Source organism: Phocoena sinus, chromosome 1 (assembly GCF_008692025.1).
Source record: "Phocoena sinus isolate mPhoSin1 chromosome 1, mPhoSin1.pri, whole genome shotgun sequence".
NCBI classification, from domain to species: Eukaryota; Metazoa; Chordata; class Mammalia; order Artiodactyla; family Phocoenidae; genus Phocoena; species Phocoena sinus.
In genome coordinates this window covers 40,585,780-40,609,875 of record NC_045763.1, presented here as the reverse complement: position 1 = coordinate 40,609,875, position 24,096 = coordinate 40,585,780, and the positions used below count along the sequence as shown (strand labels likewise).

The following is a 24,096-nucleotide window of genomic DNA, read 5'->3' as shown; positions in this document are numbered from 1 at the left end:
CTATGAATAAACCTACCAGGAGACATAAGACCTGTATGCAGAAAACTATAAGACACTGCTGAAAGAAATTAAAGATGATACAAACAGATGGAGAGATATACCATGTTCTTGGATTGGAAGAATCACTAATGTGAAAATCACTGTACTATCCAAAGCAATCTACAGATTCAATTCAATCCATATCCAATTACCAATGGCATTTTTTATAGAACTAGAACAAAAAATCTTAAAATTTGTATGGAGACACAAAAGACCCCAAATAGCCAAAGCAGCCTTGAAGGAAGAAAATCAAGCTGGAGGAATCAGACTCCCTGACTTCAGACTATACTACGAAGCTACAGTAATCAAGACAGTATGGTACTGGCACAAAAACAGAAATATAGATCAATGGAACAGGATAGAAAGCCCAGAGATAAACCCACACACCTATGGTCAACTAATCTATGACAAAGGAGGCAAGGATATACAATGGAGAAAAGACAGTCTCTTCAATAAGTGGTGCTGGGAAAACTGGACAGCTACATGTGAAAGAATGAAATTAGAACACTCCCTAACACCATACACAAAAATAAACTCAAAATGTATTAGAGACCTAAATATAAGAGCAGACACTATAAACCTCTTAGAGGAAAACATAGGAAGAACACTCTTTGACATAAATCACAGAAAGATCTTTCTTGATCCACCTCCTAGAGACGTGGAAATAAAAACAAAAATAAACAAATGGGACCTACCGAAACTTAAAAGCTTTTGCAAAGCAAAGGAAACTACAAACAAGATGAAATGACAACCCTCAGAATGGCAGAAAATATTTGCGAACGAATCAATGGACAGGGATTGATTTCTAAAATATATAAACAGCTCATGCAGCTCAATATAAAAAAAAGCAAACAACCCAATCCAAAAATGGACAGAAGCCCTAAGTAGACATTTTTCCAAAGAATACATACAAATGGCCAAGAAGCCCCTGAAAAGCTGCTCAACGTCACTAATTTTTAGAGAAATGCAAGTCAAAACTACAATAAGGTATCACCTCACACCATCATTAGAATGGGCACCATCAGAAAATCTACAAACAACAAATGCTGGAGAGAATGTGGAGAAAAGGGAGCCCTCTTACACTGCTGGTGGGAATGTAAATTGATACACCGACTGTGGAGAACAGTATGGAGGTTCCTTAAAAAACTAAAAATAGAATTACCATATGACCCAGCAATCCCACTACTGGGCATATACCCAGAGAAAACCACAATTCAAAAAGACAGATGCACCCCAATGTTCATTGCAGCACTATTTACAATAGCCAGGTCATGGAAGCAACCTAAATGTCCATCGACAGACTTATGGTTAAAGAAGATGTGATACATATATACAATGGAATATTACTCAGCCATGAAAAGGGACGAAATTGGCTCATTTGTAAAGACATGGATGAATCTAAAGACTGTCATACAGAGTGAAGTTAATCAGAAAGAGAAATACAAATATCGTATATTAATGTGTATATGTGGAACCTAGGAAAATGGTACAGATGAACCAGTTTCCAGGGCAGAAATTGAGACACAGATGTAGAGAATAAACGTATGGACACCACGGGGGGAAAGCGGCAGGGCGTGGGGATGGTGGTGTTATGAACTGGGTGATTGGGATTGACGTGTATACACTGATGTGCATAAAATGGATGACTAATAAGAACCTGCTGTATAAAAATATAAATAAATTAAAATTCAAAAATTCCAAAAAAGAAACAAAAAGAGGTAGACATAGAAAATGGATTTGAGGACATGGGATGGGAGGGCCAAGCTGGGGTGAAGTGAGAATAGCATCGACATATATATACTACAGAATGTAAAATAGTTGGTTGGTGCGAAGCAGGTGCATAGCAAAGGGAGAGCGGTGCAGTGCTTTGCGATGACCTAGAGGGGTGGGATAGGGAGGATGGGAGGGAGGCTTAAGAGGGAGGGGATAGGGGGACACGTGTATGCATATGGCTGATTCGCTTTGTTGTGCAACAGAAACTAACACAGTATTGTGAAGCAATTGTACTCCAATAAAGATCTATTAAAAAAAAGAATTAGTGATTTGACTAAGAGAAAGAGAGTACAAAGTACAGTACCTGACACATGATAGGCATTTGCTCAATGGTAGCTGCAGGAAAGTTAGTGATGGAAAAAGGCAGAGCCACGAGTCAAACCAGGGTGTGACTGCAAAGCCCATGCTTGGTCTTTACAGAATGCTGATAGAGTAGGTGGCCTGGAACAGGGGGCCCTCTAGGGGGGCACAGCTGGGAAAACAGAGGCTTGAGCAACTACAAATAATGCCTTCTTCTTCATTTATTGGTGATCACACCTTCTTTTTATTGTTTATTCCACCAGTCATTCAGTGAATAGTGGACAAAAACATTCAACAACTTAAAGTAACTACAAACAACTATAGTTGAAAAACCCCTGACCTCTTGGATCACGATGTGTTTGCCAGCTCTGCAGTTTCTGATTCTGCTCGTTTCTTAATTTATTCAAGTATATTTACTGGGCATCGTCTTAGTCTGTTTGGGCCACTATAACAAAAATGTCATCGACTGGGTGGCTTTTAAACAATAGAAATTTATTTCTCACAGTTCTGGAAGCTGTCAGTCCATGATCAAGGCACCAGCATATTCAGTGTCTGGTGAGAGCCTGCTTCCTGGTTCATAGACTTCTTCCTGTAACCTCACATGTGAAAAGGGCAAGAGATCTCTCTGGGGTCTCTTTTATAAGGACATTAATCTCATCCATGAGGGCTCTGCCCTCAGTACCCAATCACTTCCGAAAGCCTTCACCTCCAAATACCATCACACTGGGGATTAGTTTTCAACAACATAAGAGCTTTGGGGAGATACAGACATTCAGTCTGCAGCAGGCATTTACTCTGTGCCATTCACTATGCTTAAATGCTGGGGCTACAGTGATGGGTGAGACAATTTTCACCTTTAAGGAGTTCACAGTTGAATGAGAAAACAAGTGGACAATTATAGGATGGTAGCCAAAGTGCTATGATAGCACAGAAGAATGGCATCTAAGCTATTCTGTGGGGAGGGGGGGTCAGATAAGGCTTAATGATGGAGATGACCTTTAAAATGAAATTTGAAAAAGGAATGGGAAGTAGCTAACCAAGGAAAGACTGTGACAGGAAGGATGTGGGAGGCAAAGGAAACGGCCTCTAAAAAGACATGAGGACTATACTTTCAGGGGTCATGACTAGAGAAATTTCATACAGAAAACAGACTGATGGTTGACAGAGAGGAAGGGGGTGGGGGAGTGAAATGGGTGAAGGGAGTCAAGAAGTACAAATTTCTGATTATAAAATAAATAAGTCATGGGGATCTAATGTACAGCATGGTGACTAGAGTCATTAATTTTGTGTTGCATGTTTGAAAGTTGCTAAGAGAGTAGATCTTAAAAGTTCTCATCACAAGAAAAAGATATTACTTTGTATGGTGACAGATGGCAACCAGACTTAACTGTGGTGATCATTTCACAGTATATACAAATATTGAATCATTGTTGTACACCTCAAACTAATATAATGGGGCTTCCCTGGTGGCGCAGTGGTTGAGAGTCCGCCTGCCGATGCAAGGGACGTGGGTTCGTGCCCCGGTCCGGGAAGATCCCACATGCCATGGAGCAGCTGGGCCCGTGAGCCATGGCCGCTGAGCCTGCGCGTCCGGAGCCTGTGCTCCTCAATGGGAGAGGCCCGCGTACTGCAAAAAAAAAAAAAAAAAAACTAATATAATGTTACATGTCAGTTATACCTCAATGAAAAAAGAAAAAAAGCAAAAGACAGGGAGGCAAGAGGTAAAGCATGGTGTCCTGCAGACTAAAGGTGATCGGCATGGAACCTGGACTATGAAGGGGGTGGCAGCAAGCATGGAGGCTACAGAGGCTGGCAGGGCAGAATGATAGTGTTAGGTAGTTTAAACATTGTTATTTTATCAATGGAGGATTTTAAAGAGAACAGCACATTTGCATTTTTGAAACTTCACTCTGATTGCAGAGTAGAGAATGGGTTGAGGGAAGTGCAACTAGAAGCATGGAGACCAACTCATAACTGGGATCGTGGATAAATTCCTTTACATTTCTGGCCCTCAGTTTCTTCAGCTACAAAAGGGAATTATGAAACAAACCTCATAATATTGTGGGGTTTAAGTGAGCCAATATAAACAAAATGCCTGGCCCAGGTAAGTGCTTCTCCGTGCCCGCTTCCCATTCTGCCCCAGGGCTTAACTCAGAGCTATGTATACAATATGTGCTAAGCCATGTGCATCTGTGGCTGACTGAGTGACTGCTCTTCTCTGAACAAAGCAAAGTGAGGGTAATGGTACTTTTAGTTGGGGAGTAGATGGCTACTGAACACGTGAATCCTAACCTAAAACAAATCTTTCCCTCAAGTTCTTGCTGTAAATACAGATAAAGCTTCGCTAGCTCGCCTGCCACTCACCTCCTGCTGTGCGGCCGGGGTTCCTAACAGGCCACTGCCCGGTACCCCTGCTCTAGGGCAGTCGTGGGGAAAACGCCACCTCTTGTACTATGGCCCAGTCAGTGCCCTTGATCTCCTGCAGAGCTCCTCCTGTTCAGTGAGAAGTGACATGGTCCTTCCTTAGAACGGGATTAAAGGAGGAGGGGAACTCAGAGCATCCTTAAATCCTTGTGAGCCTATACTAACACTATCTAGATGTGCAATTTCCTAGTTTTAGTGGGCTCTATCTTTAACTGGAAACTTTAAAAATGGCCTTGTTATTTAGGGGAAGCATTTCCTTTGGTGTCAAATCAGGTCCCCGAGTGGGTATTTCCAGTGCCACCAAAGATGGTGAACTGAGAACAAGAGAGGTGGCTCTCCCCTGAGAGTTTAAAATGCAAATAGAACTAAAACTTTAATGCCAGATATATAATGTGAAAAGTCAACTCTCACTATAGGAAACACAATGAACAAACAAGCTAATGAAAAAGAATTCAAACCTACTGAATCATCTTTTAAAAAAAAGACAACGCTTAGATACCATATGATAACTATTACATTAAAAAATATATTTTAAAGATTATAATCCCCCATGCTGGCAAGGCTACAGTAAAATCTTTATCTTAGGAACTTCTTATGGGAGTGTAAATTGGAATGATCCTACTGGAAAGTAATTTGGCAGTATGTATCAAGAGTACTAAAAAGGTACATGCTTTCCGACCCAGTAATTCCACTCTTGGGTATTCATCCCAGGGAGGTAATCTAATCCAAATGAAGGAAAAAATTGTATGCAGGAAGATGTTTACCATAATGTCATTTATAATAACAGAATAATAGCAGCCTAAATGTTCTATGTTTAAGTAAACCATGCCCTTTCACTAAATGAAACATTATGAAGTCATTAAAATAGTTTTACAATGACTGTGTAATACTATTGGAAAACTTCTTACGATATAATGTAACCTAAAAATAACAGAATACAGAAAGTAGCAAAGTCGTATTTATGCCATGACTACATCTTTGTTCTTCATGTATAATTGTTACCCATGCATTACAAGTACAGATATTTAGACAAGAACTAGAAAACAGCATGAAAAAAAATGAAAATGGCTGTTGTGATCTTGAGTTTTTGTGTGTATTTTTCTCCTTTTTGGATATCATCAATATTCTTATTTAATAATACTATATCCTATGGAGAGAGTGTTTTTAAACATGGGTTTCATAGTCAGAAGCTTGGTTTAAATCTTAGTGCCATCAACTTAGTGCCATCCTTAATGGCTATGTGACTTCAAACAATTTACTTAACCTCTTTGAATGTCAGCTTCCTCATCTCTAAAATGGAGGTTAAATACCTATGTTTATGAGAGTGTTATGAGGATAAAACGAGTAAACATAAATAAAGCATCTGTTACATAGTAGATGTACAATTAAGTTTTTAACATCTTAAGTAACTCTTTTCTAGAAAGGATTTATCAGTTTACAAAGATATATGCATACACGTAAACACACACACATATATATATATAAAATTGGAATACATTTTAAAATAGGTTAGGAAATTTAGTCAAGGGAAAATAAGGGCAGTTCTATAAATGTTAACTCCCCTCACTTTTCCAATTCCTATCTACTAAAAGTGTAATGAGAATATTCTGGCTGCATTGTTCAGAAATCAGACATGAATGATGCTTGTTTTTCAAAAGCAAAAGGAAAGAAAAGGAAAGGAAAAGAAAAAAAGGCAGAAAGAGATATCTCTCCCACCCTACTCTACTCCTGAACACACACACACACACACACATACATACACATACACATCCCTCTCTCAGACTTCAAGGTGTGTCCCTGGAGTTCCAAGAAAATCACATTTTGGTCTTTTTTTGTAGTGAACACATTTGCCTCCCCCATGTAACAAAAGGTATCATTTTACTTTTAATTATGGATTGTTATTATGCATTGCTTTTATTTGGCAAAGATGTTTGTTTCAGGAAAATTAATTTAGACAGTTCCATTTTTCAAGCAATAATACCTTCTGTCCCAGGCTTACAAAGAACAATTAAATCTGGATTCTTTCCCCACAATCAAGCTGACAATTTCTTATGGAAAGTCGTGGTCCGTCAGCGTGGAATGGAGCTTCCATGAGAGCTAGTCAAATGCGGAAAATAGACTGTTATGGCCAGGCACTTCTACTTCCTGTGGTATATATAACTGACATTGTGCAGAGGCATTCCTCTGGATGGGCAGGAACACAGATTAATGTTGCCTCACTTTCAGTGCCACAGTTTTATCCTGAATATCATGATATTTTTGTCAAGAACTCCAGTTTCATGCAATTCAGCAAACATGACTGAAGGCCTTCTCTGTGCCAAGTACAGTGGTATGAGCTGGAGATACCAATCTGAATCACACAGCATCCTTGTCTGCAAGAGCTCTCACGGCAGGTGACTCACAGATGATTGCAACCCACAGTGACAATGTCTGTGGCCAAGGGTAGGACAAAAGTGCTGAGGGGCCTGGAGGAGGCACCTAACCCAGCCTAGGAGAGCAGAGGCTTCCAGAAGGTGATGATGTAATAAAGAAGTCATATATAGAGACAGAGAGGAGGAAAGGCTTTCCAAGCAGTTTCGGAATTAAAAATAAAAGTCTTAGCAGTCTAAGTGCCATTTACCCCCAGATTATATGACAAGCGCAAGGCTAACTGCTTTACAAGTAGGTGGGTTGCTAAAAACCCATTTAAAAGTATTTAACTGACTTGCCCGTGATCACTTAGTATGTGGTAGAGACATGATCAGAGAAGGTAAATTATTGGCTCATACAGCAAGAAAGTGGCAAAGCTGGGGCCAAAATACAAGTGTTTCTGGTTCATTATTTCACTCAGTCCTTACCACGGTTCTGTGCAGGCCTGTGTGAACAACTTTGCACACTTGCTGGATCTGAAGGAGAATGGGAGCAAAAAAACCTTTATTGAACACTTACTTGAGTGTGATACGATCCTTTGTGAAGACAGAGCCTCCGAGCTCTTCCACCTAAGTAGGGAAGAGTGACCTTGACACTCAAAAAATCCATAACTTTAATGTTTTATGGAATCTTTTCTCTTTAAAAGAGACGTGGATTTTATATTATATTCCATAATACGGTAATGTTTGTTATAATATAAAAACTCTGAGTGGAATTATATTCTGGTTTAAAAACTCTTCTTATCCCTACATTAGAAATGTGGAAATGGGTGCTTCCCTGATGGCGCAGTGGTTAAGAACCCGCCTGCCAATGCAGGGGACAGGGGTTCAATCCCTGCTCCAGGAAGATGTCACATGCCTCAGAGCAGCTAAGCCCATGAGCCACAACTACTGAGTCTGCACTCTAGAGCCTGCAGACCACAACTGCTGAGCCCACGTGCTGCAGCTACTGAAGCCGGTGTGCCTAGAGCCCGTGCTCCGCATCAAGAGAAGCCACCACCGCAATGAGAAGCCCGCGCGTGGCAACAAAGAGTAGCCCCCGCTTGCTGCAACTAGAGAAAGCCTGCATGCAGCAACGAAGACCCAACGCAGCCAGAAGTAAATAAATTTAAAAAAAAAAAAAGAAATGTGGAAATGAGAGAGAGTTTGAGTAATTCATCCAAGGGCTATATACTTGTGAGTATACAGGCTACGATTTGTGCTCATGTCTGTCCTTTGCTCTTATCCATGGCACAGACCTGGGGCCTCTTATTCTGGTCCTGGTGGTCATTTCACCTATCTCTGTGCTCCATAAGCCTTATTCAAAAGCAGAATGGGACTCAGGTCTGCTGGTATGTCACTGCATGACCTAGCCAAATCCTATCAACCACTAGGCCTCAAGATACCCTTTCTAAGGACCCTAAGAAGGTATTTCCCTCAGATCTCAAGTTAGGAACAGTGGAGATTCTGTAATTCAACTGTTTTATTTGGGGTTTTTGTTTTTTCCTTAGGACACTGGGTATATTGTAACCGAATTTTCCACTGTGCCTAAGTTGTTGAAAAGCCGAGAGCCAAATTTGTACCCTACCTCTAGCAAGTGAGAAGAGTGTCTTAGGATATGAATTCTGAGTTATGACCTTGTACCTAGCATCTAATTTCTCCTTATTTTTCTTTTTCTCCATGTCTTTAATTACATGTGCCTTAATTTTATTGCATTCTTTTAAGCATCTTCAGATTTTTTTGGAATTAGTGTTATATATTGAATAACCAAATATGTAAAGAAACAAACAGAAAATAGTGTTTCAAGGAGATAACCTGATAGTCTTAAGAACCAGACATCAAACATGAACAGACTCATTAGCTCCTAGAGACAGAGGACAGCAGGGCCTATGGCCAACCCAGATTCCTGTGCTATTCTTTTTAAAGTTGGCTTCACTTTCTCAGTGAGGAGTAAATTGGTTCCTGTCCTTTAGGGGCCATTTCAATTACCACCTCTTGAAGGAAGTCCTCTTGATAACTCCTCAGTTAAAACCAGTTGAATCAAATAGAAATAATGGTATTAAAACTCAAAACAAATTCTTAACTAAGTTCCTCCCCTGCTTCCATAACCTTTTCCCACTCTCTTGCTTTCCTCAACAGTTTTTTGTTCTCTGAGCATCTGTGCTCTTTTAGGCATGGATGGGATATAGACATCCCTTTTTTTCCACTCTGTTGAAGGAGGCACATAAGCAAATAGTGCAGAACACTGTGGCAGGTGACTGAGCAGCTCCCTTCCCCTCTGTGGGCTCAGTTTGCTTTTCGTTGAAATAAAGCAGTTGGGCCAAATGACCTGCAAACCCCTTGCTCTGACTTTCCAGGAGGCTATGTTGTGGGATAGCCTCACTCATGCTGGGTGGTGGTGATCTTGAGGATGAGGGGTAATCGCAGCCTTGAAGTATAAACTGAAGACCTAAAAGACATATCTTTTTTTTTTTTTTTTTTGCGGTACGCGGGCCTCTCACTGTTGTGGCCTCTCCCGTTGCGGAGCACAGGCTCCGGACGCACAGGCTCAGCGGCCATGGCTCACGGGCCCAGCCGCTCCGTGGCATGTGGGATCCTCCCGGACTGGGGCATGAACCGGTGTCCCCTGCATCGGCGGGCGGACTCTCAACCACTGCGCCACCAGGGAAGTCCTAAAAGGCATCTTTTAAACTCTAAAATTTGATTTCACAAAAGAAAAGTTGTGACTTAAAGCATATAAAAAAAGAGAATTTATAACCATATAACTTCGTCTGATAGTAAGCCAAAATATCACATCTGTAACAAACTTCCTGTGGTCCTATCTGGGATCAGGTACAGAAGAATACCCAATATAGAAAATATTCATCTGTCACCTTGGAGGAGAAGGTCGGGGCGGGGGGGAGGAGATGGAGAGAGGGGAGGTACAGGTGGGAAGAAAAAAAGAGACTAATATATAAATACCTAACTGTAATGTGAGACATGATTAAATCAATGCTCAGAGGCTTTGGGGCCCATGGGTGTACTGGGTAGGCATCTGTCAGCCATGCATGCATCCTCTCCAGCGTTGAGCTTCACTGTCACTTTAGATGCCACGTCTGTTCTTGCAGGTTCCCACATGGCCTTATATTGCTGGAGCAGAGGGTGGGGAAGAAGCAATCTGTCCTGGCATGGAATCTTCTGACTCATGACTGGAACAACCTTACTCTCACTGTTTCCTCCAGAGCTGGGCAGGGTGAAGTCTTCCAGCACAAGCCCCCATCTGAGTCTCTGGGGTTTTAGGATGGGACGTGTGTCATTTCTTTCCAGCAGGAGTAAGGGTTTCAGCTGTTTATCCAGCCCTCTTCAAAAACCTGATCTAGCCTTCCACATTTAATTTTTTAATACATATTTAGATAGAGTCCACTCTGCCAGGAAAACTAAACTGTCCTTTCTGCCATGGAGCTTAGCATATAATGAGAATGACATTAATCGAATATAAATACAGATAAATATAGAATTTCAAATTGTGAACGCTATGAAGGAAAAATACAAAACATCACGCTTAAGTCATAGCCCCTCCCACTCCCCTGTGAAACCTGGGGATCGCCAAGAACATTTCTCATAACTCAGTACTCTCACAGCTACCTGGGCACGGGCATCAGAGGCCAACAGTATGGGTCTGAATCTAGGTTCTTCCATTAGCAGCTGTGACCTTGAGCACGTAACCTAACCTCTTGAACTTCAGCTTCTCCATTTGTTAAAACGGGTAACAATGCTGGCCTCAGAAGGTTGTGAGGATTGGCACAGAGTAAGTGCTCAGTAAATGCAGCTGCTACAGCCTCTGCAGCCATTCATCCTGCTTCCAAAATGTCTCTGCAGTTTCATATGCTCCTCTCCATTGCCACTGGCCCTGCTTTTGTGCAGACTGCCAGAGGTGAACCCAAATGCTCCGTTAAGCTGCCCTGGGGATGAAAGCCACTTGGGTGCCTGGCTTTTCCAATAACAGGAAGCTACAGGAGCAGAAACTACTCGGTGAAGTACATTGATGCAATCTCGCTTGTGCAGCCCTAGCTTTCGTCTGCTGCCCCACTCTGCTTCCCACTGAATTTAACCCCTAGTCATGAGATTCTAGTTCAGCCTTGAGTGATGTTCACTCTCTCCCTGAGTAAAAGGCTAATGCATTTTTTTAATTATCCTGATGGGAGTAGGCGCCCAAAAGGGCAGCTAAGCCTCAGCCATTGGTCAGGTTCCCCTGGAAGGTGGTGGAGTTGGTGGATGCTTAGGGGAGGCGTCCAGGCATCAGCCATTGGCCCGGGTGGGGCTTGAGGAATACGTTGAACCCTGGTCATGTACCTTTCCCCATGTTTTTCTTTGGAGCACTTACCGTAACTGAAATTAATTCATACTGTGTGATTATTTACTTAATATGTCTCCTCCACTCCACTATTAGCTATCTCTTTGAAAACAGGGGCTGTGTCTTTCTCGTTCTCCTCAGCAATATGCCTGGAACAGTAGATGCTTCATGGTTATTTGTTGGATTAATGAGTGAACAAGTGAAGAGGCAGAGAGTGAAGTTCCAGGGCTATCTGCAGAAGCTGTGCTGCACATCACTTGTTCAGCATATGAGGAGAAGTAGAAAGAGGGCCATGTCAAAGGCAGAAGGCAGGGTCAGGGACAGGTAAGGTGATGGCATACAGAATGGTCAGGTAAACAGAAGACCGGCGTCCCACTTCAGTGGGGTGTGGGCATGAACTCAGTGCTTGAGACAGCGTTTTTCACACTTTCATAATCCCTGCTCCTTTTCCTCACAGAGGCGACTGGCTTTCCCCACACCTTCCTCCTGCCACATCTTCTACATGTGACACTGACCAAGGTGATTAGACCCACCTTTATTATCTGAAGTTTGGTTCCGAAAATAATAGGTAACTTTTTGTTTGTTCTCCAAACATGGGGTCATGTTAAAATATAAAACCTGCTTTTTCAAATAACATAGAATTTGTGGATATTTCTCATCCCTTGTTGACAATGGGGATCATTAAATTATTCTAAGAAAGGATCAAATTTAATTTCAGAGTGATCAGTCCTGCAGCCAGTAAGCAGGCTAGACTGGAGTGAGAACAATCAGAAGTAGTGAGCTTAGGGAGAGGTCAGCACCACATAAGATGTTTTCTAGGGAGCAGGCTCTGCTTGGGGTAGGGCAGGGAGGGAGCCTGAGATCCCTAGATGCCTAGAAAATGACTATGGCTGGGTGAGGGGTGGGGGGTGGGAACTGAACAGGAAGGGGGTGTCAGGGAAAAGAGGGTCTGAGCCATGAAGCCAAATGTGTGCCTATGCCCCTGTGACCTCCCTTTCTAGAGGGTGTGGATCCCCAGGTCCTCCCCATTATGGCTGGCTTCTGGAGTGACAGGAAAATGCACAGGGATTACTGGTCCTCTTATTTAAATTATCTCCAGTGTATGACATGAAAGACTGATTTTTTTCCGCTAATAGCTATCCTGCACGAAACAGAAAAAAGCAAAACAGAACACATAATCAGTGACTGTTCTTTTCTACCACATAGAACCTCACACATCAAACCAGTCCCTGAGCTCCTGGAACACCACGTCCCTTTCTCATTCCGAGAAGTAATTGCAATGCAGTTTGTGATGAAAATGAAAAGTCCGTTTTTAACTGTAGCTTCATAATTACTCATCCAGATGAAGATGGCCAAATTCTCAGTGGTCTACCTAGGTCACCAAGACAAAAATCAGAGAGGGTTTTGAGAAAAATTATGGTGTGTGTCTTTTGAGAGAGAAGGGGATAAAACTAAAGACCTTTTCTGATGATCGATTCAGCAGGAACTTCTCTAGTTATCATCTTGGTAACCAGTGATCGGCAAATCTTTGTTATCATCTGTTGGTCAGGCACTGGGCTAGTCCCTGAGAGGAGTGAAGTAATAATGGCACAGCCCTTGCCCTCAGGGAGATCACACAGCCAGTGGAGAGGATGGAGGAGTAAATAGGCCAGGGCGATGCAGTGTGGTGCTGCTCTGATAGGGAAGGTCAGAGGGATAAGGGCAAGATCCAGTCCAGCCTTGGCAAGTCAAGAAAGCCTTTACAGAAGAGGTGGCATGAGAGTGGAGAGCTGAATAACAAGTAGGAATTAGCCAGGTAAATCTGGTTGGGTTGTCGTTCTAAGAGGGAACAACACGTGCAAAGACCTTGAGGTGAGAGCACAGCAAAATTTGGGGAACTGGAAGTGGCTCATCATGGTTGGAGCTCAGAGTCGGAAGGAACAGGAGAAAAGAGGCAGGAGCTGGGTCACAGAAGTCCTCCAACAGCAGCTAAATGGTTAAACTTTATTCTGTAGGAGCCCTGGTGAGTTTTAAGATGTCATTCTAGAAAGTTCACTCCAGCTGCAGCAGCAATTTGCAAGACACGAAGCAGGGAGACCAGTTAAGGTGCTGTTGTAAAAGGCTAGGTACCAGATGGTGAGAAGCCCAAAGTCTCAGCCTGAGGTGGGGCACAGCTGGAGAGGCACTCAGAAATCCTAGCCTCCGACCAGTGTGCTTCCCATTCTACCTATTGACACCTCCCACCACCACCCCAACCCCCTCACCTGTGAATGATTCTTCTTCTTTCTCTCAGCTTCTCTTTCCTGTTAGGCTCCTGGAGGTTGGTCTACACTCTTTTTATTAATGGGATACCTAATTGCCAACTAGCTTAAGTAACATGCCTAGGATAACAACAGCTCAAAGATGGTAGAATCAGGATTCATATGTTTGTCTGTCTGATTTTGATTTTGGAGCTCTTTCCACAAAATACTTCGTGTAACTGCAGGGAGAAGGACTTCAGACATGAAGAAAAGAGTATCTTGCAGGTTGGATATTGCCTGGAAGAGTCTCCCCAGATTCAGAGGACTTTGTTTACATCTCTAGGCTGCAGTAGCTGGGCTTTTCAAACTGCCTCCCGTGACAAAATAACCAAGTAGTTCTCTCTTGATGTCTCACTAACACCACCTTCCCTGAAAAAGGACTAGAAACAAAATCACAGCAACAAGAGTTGTCACATAACAATAAATGTATGTGACTTACATTCTTATACTTTAAAGACTCAGCCTGAGACCAAAAATAAAAAAAATAACATAATGCTGTACAAGATTAAAGCATGCTTCATTTGTTATATATAAATATGACCTTGTTAAATAAACACAAGCAAGAAAGATGACAAAAAAAAAAACACCAAAACAATGCTAACTGTGCTTCTCTTTCAGTGGTGGGATTTCATTTATTTTTACTTTCTGCATTTTCTGGAAATTTGGAAAATGACAAAAATAAGCATGTGTTACTTTCATTACAAAAATTTTAAAGATAGTTTCTTTAATGTTGGACAATAGTTTTCATTGAGAATAATTGAAATCACAAAAGATCCAAAATTCCTAGATGAGGTTTCGAACTGACCCACCTTTCAGTACTTTTAGCCTTGGGGCTGTCAACTATGACCAGAGGTGAAGTAGCGTTGTATTAACAAAATAGCTTCCACTGGTTGAACAGAGGAATATGGATGACTCTTGGAACAAGGATGCTGATAGACAGTTCCTTAAGCATCCACTACAGATGCTTCTGCCATCCTTGGTTGGCATCAAGTTCAGAGATTACTCCTATTGACCTTGGAACCTCCAGCCCCCATGATCTTTATGGAGTCATGACTCTGCATCAACCACACATTGGTTAAACACAGAAATGGGTTTCCTCTGAATGTTTATGAGGCACCACTCTTACCAGGGAAAGCTGGATGCAGAGTCATACACAGCCAGGAGTCCACACATTACCTCCTAACTGACCCAACCCTGGCATACCCACACTCTACCAGGAATCCATGGAATGCCATACAGGCACACTTGGACACATTGCCCTCTGTGTAGGTTTAGAATTCCTTTATCTGAGGAGAAATGCTCCCCCCACTCCTCAACACACACACACACATACACACACACACACACACACGGTACCACTACCACACATGTGAAGGGCCTGCCTTCCTGAGACTGTAGCTTATGGTTAGCTAGTGGTTCAGCTGCTCAGCCCTCAGTCAGCAGGCCCTGTCAGCCTACCAAACCTGCTGCCTAGCTAGCTACCTTCATTTCCTCCAACTAACATTGCATATTCTACCATCCAGGCAGTTAGGTAATATATCATCTCCATGTAAAAGGCTCTTATGTCTCTCAGTTGGTAACTAATTTAAATAATCTGGTAATTCTTTATGTCCACCATGCTCCCTTCTTATATAACTAGTTTTCTATTATTGGTCAAATTCCACAAATCATGTGCCCTATTGTAATAAATGCCAAACAGTTTCCGCTGGTGATCCTAAATGATTATACTAGGCACACTGTTTAGTAATGAAAATTTTCTCTTTCGTTTATTCCTTTTATTTCTTAAGGACTTTGAGTGAATTATTTGGATATTTTAGTATCTTAGGTTCAAACTGTTGTGATTCTTTTTTTTTTTTTAAACATCTTTATTGGTGTATAATTGGTTTACAATGGTGTGTTAGTTTCTGCTTTATAACAGAGTGAATCAGCTATACATATACATATATTCCCATATCCCCTCCCTCTTGCATCTCCCTCCCACCCTCACTACTGCACAGTGATTCTTGAATGTACACTTTTGTTTTTATTTGCATATAGAACATGCAGACTTTGTAATCCTATCTTAAGAGCTACAGGTTAAAACACTAGTCTACACTTATCTGCTTGGGCCACTAGGTGGTGTACACATATGTCTGTGAACTGTAGGTTAAAGGGATTTGTCACCAAGTTCGATTTAATTCATCACTACAGGGGTGGTACAGACAGTAGGAGCTATAGGAGTCCAGGAGAGAGCTCTGGTACCAATAATTCTATGAAAAGGGGCAAGGCAGGTTTTATAAAACAGAATCAGTTCATACAACTGGTGGAGACATTGCTGAGGGGATTCCTATACTGGTGGCAGGTCAGACTCAATGACCTTTGAGCTCTGGTACCAATAATTCTATGAAAAAGGGCAAGGCAGGTTTTATAAACCAAGGGTCACATGGTCTATAATAATAACAAAACATCAATACAAAGTGCCTGGTGATCCTATGGGTGGGAGTAAAGGAAGGAAGGTCTCCAGAGGAGGTGGATAGATAATATTGCTGCTGAGATGGCAGGAGCAAAATCATAAAGGCAGGAATCCCCAAAGCCACGACAGGGGGGAAGTCCTGTAGAGGAAGGGGCATGCTTACTTTCCATGCTGATGAATTCCTACCTAACAGGGTTGTTGCAGAGGGAATAATGGAATAGTTGAATCATTTGAACTAGATGGCATCAAGCATTCCTTTCAGCCTTTGTGCTAGGCAATGGAAATATAGGGAGGAATGGCATAGTCTTATCCTCAGGTAAAGACCACATGAGAGAAACAGAGAAGGAAACAGATAATTAAGACAGAGCATGATACAAAAGTTAGGTTTTACAAGATGCATTGGAAGAACAAAGTGTGAAATATTCTGTTCTGAGGAAAGGAGAGAAGGGGGTTAGGTCTGGGAGCTGAGGTGCAGAGCAGACCTCATGGACGTCTTGAGTTGTGAGGAGGGAGCTCCATGAAGATCTCAGATTAGTTAGAACAGCGTGAGCAAAGGCATGGGGATTTGAAAGGATAATGTGCATTCCAGGAATGGTTCAGCTGAGTTTAGCGATGTTTACTGAGGGCTATTGTGTGCCATGGACTGAATAATAGATGTTCCAGGCCCTTAAGATGCCCCTCAGCTAGTGAGGAAGACACACAAGCACTGAAAATTGCTGTGTGAGAGGTTAGCTTAATATTTGTTCTCTTTTAAATTCTCAGCTCTGTCATTTAGCCCCCAGGGTCCTGGCTACAGGCGTGCTCAGAGAACTCTACACCGGAAGGGGAGCCCACAAGCACAGTGTCTGGCTGTATTTGACTCAGAGTCACTGACAGTATTTCAGTCTCACTCACTCATTTTAGAGGTATGAAGTTCACAGCCGGAGACATAACAGTAAGTTATCCAAAACTACAGAGAGGAGCTAGGACACAAGGCCAGGTCTGTCCGTGTTCCTGTCAGATTTTCTTCCATTTTTTCTCTACTGGACCCTGGACACAGAATCACCATTTAGAGATAGATCTTAATGAGGAAATAGACACTTTTCAGATAAATGGACCTCCTTCATCAACGGCAATTGCCACAAAACCAAGCTTATGGAAAAATAGAAGGACAGATTGTCTTCCTTCCTCATGTATGAGGGAAGGGCCTAGCCTCACAGGCTGGCCTTGGCAAAGGCAGCGTGAGCCAGTTGTCCCACTAGCCTGGTTCTGTGATTGGGAAAGCAGGCAGTCTGGCTCCAGCAGTCCTTCTAGCTTGCATATGTGGGTGTGTGTTTCATTTCAGCACGAGGATGTGTGCTCACAGTGGAGGTCAGTGACATCTTGGAGTTGCACTGTTGCTTGAAAATGTCAACTGGAATGAATTATGAGCTGGCAGTAAAACAGGGATGCGTGATTAAGAAGGCTATGAAAGGCTGCAGACCTGCTTTTAGGGCCCTGAAAAATCATTAGAGAGAGGGATAGAGAGATAAAGAGATAGAGATAGATAGAGATAGAGAGATCTTAAAGAGGTTTTGACTGGGACAGATCAAATTTAAATGGAAGAGGAGGGGACCACAAGGGCCAGGAGATTTGAGACCAGGTCTTATAAGGAAAAGGTGAAGGAACTGGAAATATTTAACCAGGAGGGAAGATGACACAGATCTTCTTCAGACCTCCAAGCTTGTCATGGACTGAAGCAGCTAGAAACAGGGATGATTTCATAAGGAAGCAGCTTTTAACCCTGCTCAAAGTAGAGCTATTTAGGGACACGGGTTCGATTGCTTGTTGGGGAACTAAAATCCCACATGCCGTGTGGCATGGCCAAAAAAAACGGAAAAAAAAAAATTTTAACTGACAAAAAGTGAGTTCCCTGTCAGGCAAAAGGATAAAACAGAATCAGTTCATACAACTGGTGGGGACATTGCTGAGGGGATTCCTATACTGGTGGCAGGTCAGACTCAATGACCTTTGAGCTCCGGTACCAATAATTCTATGAAAAGGGGCAAGGCAGGTTTTATAAAGCAAGGGTCACATGGTCTATAATAATAACAAAACATCAATACAAAAATAGCTCTTTTTAAGTACCTATTAAGTACCAGGCATCCTGCTAAGTGATTTATTGTGCATGGTCATATATTGGACTTTCAAGCCAAGATTAGAACGGACTGAATTCTAATCCTGGCTCTCTCCTTCAATGAAGATGTGGTCTTAGGCAGATAATTTCTCCTGTCTGAACCCCATGTCCCTCTGTTGTATATTACCAACCCTGTAGGGTTGCCAAGAGTGTAAGAAGAAATGACACATCAAAGTGCCTGGTACTGTGCCTGGCCTATATTCCGTACTCAAAAAATGTTGCTGCCTTCTCCTTTCTGCTTAAGCAGAATTTCAGGAAGCCATTCTAGGGGAGAGGCAAGATAAAGAGGGAAATGTAGGTGAGGTGAAATATGGCAAAGGACCCACTGGATGAAGTACCAGATAATCAGAAGCTCCTGCAATGTGTATCCTTGAAGTGGTGGTTCTCAAAGTGAAGTTTGTTAGGACCCCTTTTTAAGAAAAAAAAAACTACATATTAATGGAAATTGCTATTAATAGAAAATAAAGTGTAGGAAAGAGACAGGTTGACTGAGGCTTAAGGAATCCTGACTTGTCTTTAAGAGAGTTGCTTCCCACTGCCCCATCCTCAGCCTACAATACCCTCTTCTCCACCCTCAGGTTCCCATGACATCCATTTCAGGACTAGGCTTCTCCATAAGTACGGTGTGATAGGGGGCGAGCCAACTGAGATATTGACCACCTCAGCCCTTGGGGCCAAGGCTAGTTGCCTCCAAACAAGAGCGACTTCATCTATATGGGCTAGTATACCTGACAAATATTATTTTCTTTGAATATTGTATGGTACAGAGAGACGAGGATTCAGTTAGAAAAGTAATGGTTTGTTCATCAATAATTGAAATTGTCATAGCACTGTGGAGCAGATTTAATAAATAAACCAGCCCCCAGGAGTATCTTGGTTAGAAAGGAGTATCAGGAGGGTGACAGTGACTTAAGGACCCAAGGCAAAGAGGGTTGCCAGGATATCAGACACTTAACCAGTACAGCCAGTGTGACCCAAGGGAAATCTGAGGCTGCCTGGTACAGAGGAGTGAGCCATGGCTGGGAGTCTGGAAAGGGACTTTCTTTGTGGCTATAGGTAAGCCACGTTCCTCTCAGGACTTCATTTTCCCGAAGTATAAGATAGGTCTGACTGGAAGGTCTCTAAGGCCCTTTCGGCTCTGACCAGAAAGGCTACCCATTCTCCCTTGTCTCTAGGGTGCAAGGCCTCCCTGCAGAAGTGTGAGACCACGTCCTCCGCAATACAGCCTGCTCTGCGTGTCTGAACATCCCCTTTGCACGTTCACCCTGACCTGCTAAGCAACAAGTTTGGCTCTGGCTCGAATCAGTGCTCTCACAATGTGTTTTCTTTTGCAGCAACAGCGGCACCTAGACCTCCTGACGATAACCAGCCCTGGTGAGTAGGTGTGGCCATTCTGCTTGGGCTTTTCCCTTATTTCCCAGAGTGATGCCTGGTTGCCTATCCAAATGCAATTCCTGCCCTCCTCCTTTGGCTTCCTGAATGAACAGCAGAGTTCTTGTGTCATGAATGATCCTTCTCCCCCATCCTCTACCCCACAGGCAGTTTCTTTTCTCTTCCCCAGCTCTGTGCTGCCTTGTCTTGACTCTGCAGATGGCAGGGTTGGTACTATGATGTTGCTGCATATTCCAGGGCCAGGTTCTCCCCAGATCACTCAGTGGATCCAAGTGTCAAGGAAGTGCCCTGGTCTTCTGAGAAATAAGCTTTAAAATCATGGGGAATGGGAAACTGCCTGGTAGATGGCATGGAATGAAGGGAGGACAGTTAATGAGGAAAGGCCAGTCTGGGGAAGTGACCAGGTTTGGTCTCCTGTGACTCTTGTCACTCACCTTTAGGAAGGACAAGTCCCACAACAAAGCTATGGCCCTGGGATTTAAAGCTCCTTTCCTTCCCCTCGGTCTGGCATATAGCCCAGAGAAAAGTTGAGCAGTTTAGTCTTACCAGAAGGTATTTTATTTCAGTTTGGGAACTTGAGGCAAAACTGGCCAACAAGAGATGCTGTTCTCTCTTGGAATCCAAGGAGATGATGGTGCCAGCAGTGAGCATTCAAGAGTGGGTGTGGTGGTCCATCTTCATTCACTGGTGATGTTCTAAATATTTAATGGCCCCGGTGGCCCTCTACTGTGCTGGGCATTAACACTTTGTTTACCGGACTGTGGGGAGATGGCATCCTGAGGAAGGGACTGGTGTGGGGGGGTGGTCACATGGCAGGGTTGGGGAGCTCTAGGAGTGGCTAATTACCAATAAATGTGGAGGTATTTCAGTATTTTAGTAACCAATATAGCTGTGCCATGTCATCCTGCCTACCACCCAGCCTGTTGCTGTGTCCAGGGCCAATTGGTTCACAAGGAGATTGAGAAATTGTCCTCTGCAGGAACTATCTTAGCCCAAAGGCTGGTTATCTGTCTATGTAACTGAGATATAAGACAATGACTGCAAATGGAATTTGGATCCACCCAGTTCAGGTGGCCTTACTACATTTCCACCTGATAGATCTCTTTGAACTTGGGACTTCAGAAGAACAAAGATGAACTGGTTTGAAAATGTTCAATCTAATCCATAGAATGAATTGTGTTTAACAAGTATATAATTAACATATATAGAAATTCCAAATCATGGGCTAATATAATTAGAATGGCTCAGTTGTGTGACCTACCAATCCCTTCCCACTAAGGTGTTGGTTAAGTGATTATCTTTGTCCCATCCGGTTAGTTGCTTTCCTTCATGATTGTTTTCTGTTCTGCTCCACAAATGCTGACCCAGATTGCCTGCTTTCACATCCCAGTCTCATCTGGTCACACCCTGATATGATGCCGACATGTGAATTGGAGAGGTTTCTTGATCTGTCTTCAGTTGCTTTAGAAGGAGACTTTTAGACTCTGTTAACTGCATTTCTTTTGCACCAGTTCTTTCCGTTCCTAATTGCTACTGCACAAATTCAAGCAGAATTGTTGTGACTCTCAGTGCACTCTTTTTGGGCAAACTGTTAAGCACTGCCAGAGTTTGGAATGGTTTATAATTTTCCCTACTCTTAGATGAGAAAAGACTACTTTCTGGGTCAAAGCTTCTCAAAAGTCACGTTGCGTCACACGAGTATACAGTACTGAAAGTAGGCTACATTTGTGTGGTATTGTAAGATATACACTTGTGATATATTGATCCACTCATCTCTCAGGGGTACAGGTAGGTCCCAGGATAACTGAGCTGCCAAGGTGGTAGCCTCTACTCCAGTGTACGAAGTATTATCCATGTGTGTCATGACTTGGAAAGGTTAGGAAAGACCATTAGGCTATATATTACCTGAACAACTCTAGTCCATGTCAGAATCACTTCCCTCTACTGTTACTGTCTCTCACTTTCAAAGTCATCTCCATTCCCCACCTCACCAGAAGCTGCTACAGCTAGCAAGGGGCATGCTACCTCTCTGGGGGTGCCAGTGGGAGGTACCAGCTTGTTTGCACTCGTCACCAGACCATCCTCAACACAGAACTGCAGTCTGATTCTGCCACTCCTCATCAGCTAGGAGCCTTCAGAAATGCTGGCTGGGAATTTAGAAGCCTTAAAAACCTGTGTTATCTTCTTTAAACTCTTATTTTGTTCATCGTGAATAATTTTGAATTCACAGAAAAGAGTAGAGATAAAATGAAGAGTCATTTATTGCCCCCCTCACCACCAAACAGCTTGGCTTTATCATATCAACGTAGTGCCATATATGCTACAGAGGCCCCTATTAAAAAAATTATAGATCTAGTTGAGACTTTTCTGTACTCCCAGCTGATTGCATCTCTCTCCCTTCACTCTATAGGTAATCACTGTAATAAATTCAATGATTTTCTATATCTATATATCCAAAAATGTGACTGGTATAACTGGTATTGTTTTACAAATTCCTATAAGTGATGTCACACTATAAATGTCATACTGAACTTTTCCCTTACTTATTATTACTGTAGAGATTCATTCATGTGAATACATGTAGCTCTGGTTCAATCATTTTATCTGCTATGATTACATAGCAATTATGATTACATCACAATTTCTTTTTCCATTTTACTGATCATAATTTAGGTTATTTCCAGTTTTTTGCAATTTTAAATAATACTACTTGGATCATTTTGTGCATAAGTATGAGAATTTATCTAGAGCATATAACTAGGAGAGGAATTACTGATTACATGCATCTTCAAATTTACTGTATAATGGCCAGTTGTTTTCTAAAGTAGTTGAACAAATTTATACTTCAAAGTATAAGAACAGCAAAGTATAATAGTTTCCATTTCTCTGAATCCTCCACACTTGGAATCATCAGACATAAATTTTTACCAGACATCATGATAAATGTAAAATGTTATCCCATTGTTTTTATAATATGTGTTTCCCTAATTACTGGTGGGGTTTAATATCTTTTCGTATGTTTATTGGCCACTTTGCTTTCTTCTGTGAACTGACTTTTCATATCATTTTTCAATTTTCTCTTGGGTTGTTTCTTTTTATTGACTTTTAATTCTTTGTTATTCTGCATGTTGACACTTTGTCACTTAACATGCATTGCAAATATCTTACCCCAGATGGTGGCTTGTGTTTTTTGATTTATGATGTATTTTGATTTATGGAAGGGTTTTTTTTTTATTTTAGTGTAGTTGAGTGTATGAATATTGCTTTATGAACTTTGCTTTTATGACTTATTTAACAAATCCTTCCCTACCTGAATATCATATTCTCCTGTATTCTAAAAATTGTCAAGTTTTACATCACACTTGGGTATTTATCTCATTTAGGACGGATCATTGTGTATGATATGAGCTGGGGATTTAATTTGTTGTTTACATATGGATAACCCATTATCTCAGTGTCATTCAACAACTAGTTCATTCTTTCTTCCACTTATTAGCAACTACACATGACGACGATGATGATGATGATGGAGAGCCAATTGACTTTTCCTACACAGCTTATAAATTTTTGTGTTCTCCTGTTTATTGCATCTCAAGATTTTCCTGTTACCTTATTAAAGTAGACCCCTTAATAAATGTTTTAGTGAGAGTCCATGAGAAACTATCTTAATCTATATATGTTCTTTTTTTTTTTTTTTTTTTTTTTTTTTGCGTTACGCGGGCCTCTCACTGCTTTGGCCTCTCCCGTTGCAGAACACAGGCTCCGGACGCACAGGCTCAGCGGCCATGGCTCACGGGCTCAGCCGCTCCGCGGCATGTGGGATCCTCCCGGACCGGGGCACGAACCCGTGTCTCCTAGCATCGGCAGGCGGACTCCCAACCACTGCGCCACCAGGGAAACCCCTATATATGTTCTTATTTTGACTTATCTTTGGGATGATAGTTTGGCAAGGTATAAATTCTAGCTTGAGGAGGACTTCCCTTCATTCTTTGAACTTTTTTTTTTCATTTTTTTCTGACATCCACAGTTGCTAATAAGAAGTCTGCCATTATTTGTTTATGGTAACTTATCTTTTCTTGGGTAGGTTTAAAGACTTTCCTTTTGATCTTCATGCTCTGCTTTTTCACTTTAATGTGTCTGGATGTGAATTTATTTCTGTTTACCCTGCTTGGTACTCTGAGTAGTCTTTCTACCTGAGAGTCTATGTCTTTCTTTATTTTTTTTTGTTTTTTTGTTTTTTTGTTTTTTTGTGTGTGTGTGGTACACGGGCCTCTCACTGTTGTGGCCTCTCCCGTTGCAGAACACAGGCTCCAGACACACAGGCTCAGCGGCATGGCTCACAGGCCCAGCTGCTCCATGGCATGTGGGATCTTCCCGGACCGGGGCACGAACCCGTGTCCCCTGTATCAGCAGGCGGACTCTCAACCACTGCGCCACCAGGGAAGCCCCTATGTCTTTCTTTAATTCTGAGAAATTACTGGCAAATTATCCCTTCAAAGATTGCCTTTTCTTCATTCCTTTGATTCTCTTCTTCAATAATTTCTATTAGATGAATGTTGGAG

General features: G+C 42.2%; 1 protein-coding gene across 1 annotated transcript in view; it reads left to right on the top strand.

Moving 5' to 3' along the window:
- AGBL4 (ATP/GTP binding protein like 4) overlaps positions 1-24,096 on the top strand; it is a 1,318,619-nt gene that overhangs the window by 945,638 nt on the left and 348,885 nt on the right. Inside the window, exon 6 of the mRNA XM_032637699.1 lies at positions 19,477-19,516. Within this exon, the coding sequence (XP_032493590.1) occupies positions 19,477-19,516 (40 nt within the window). The remainder of the gene's footprint in view (positions 1-19,476; positions 19,517-24,096) is intronic.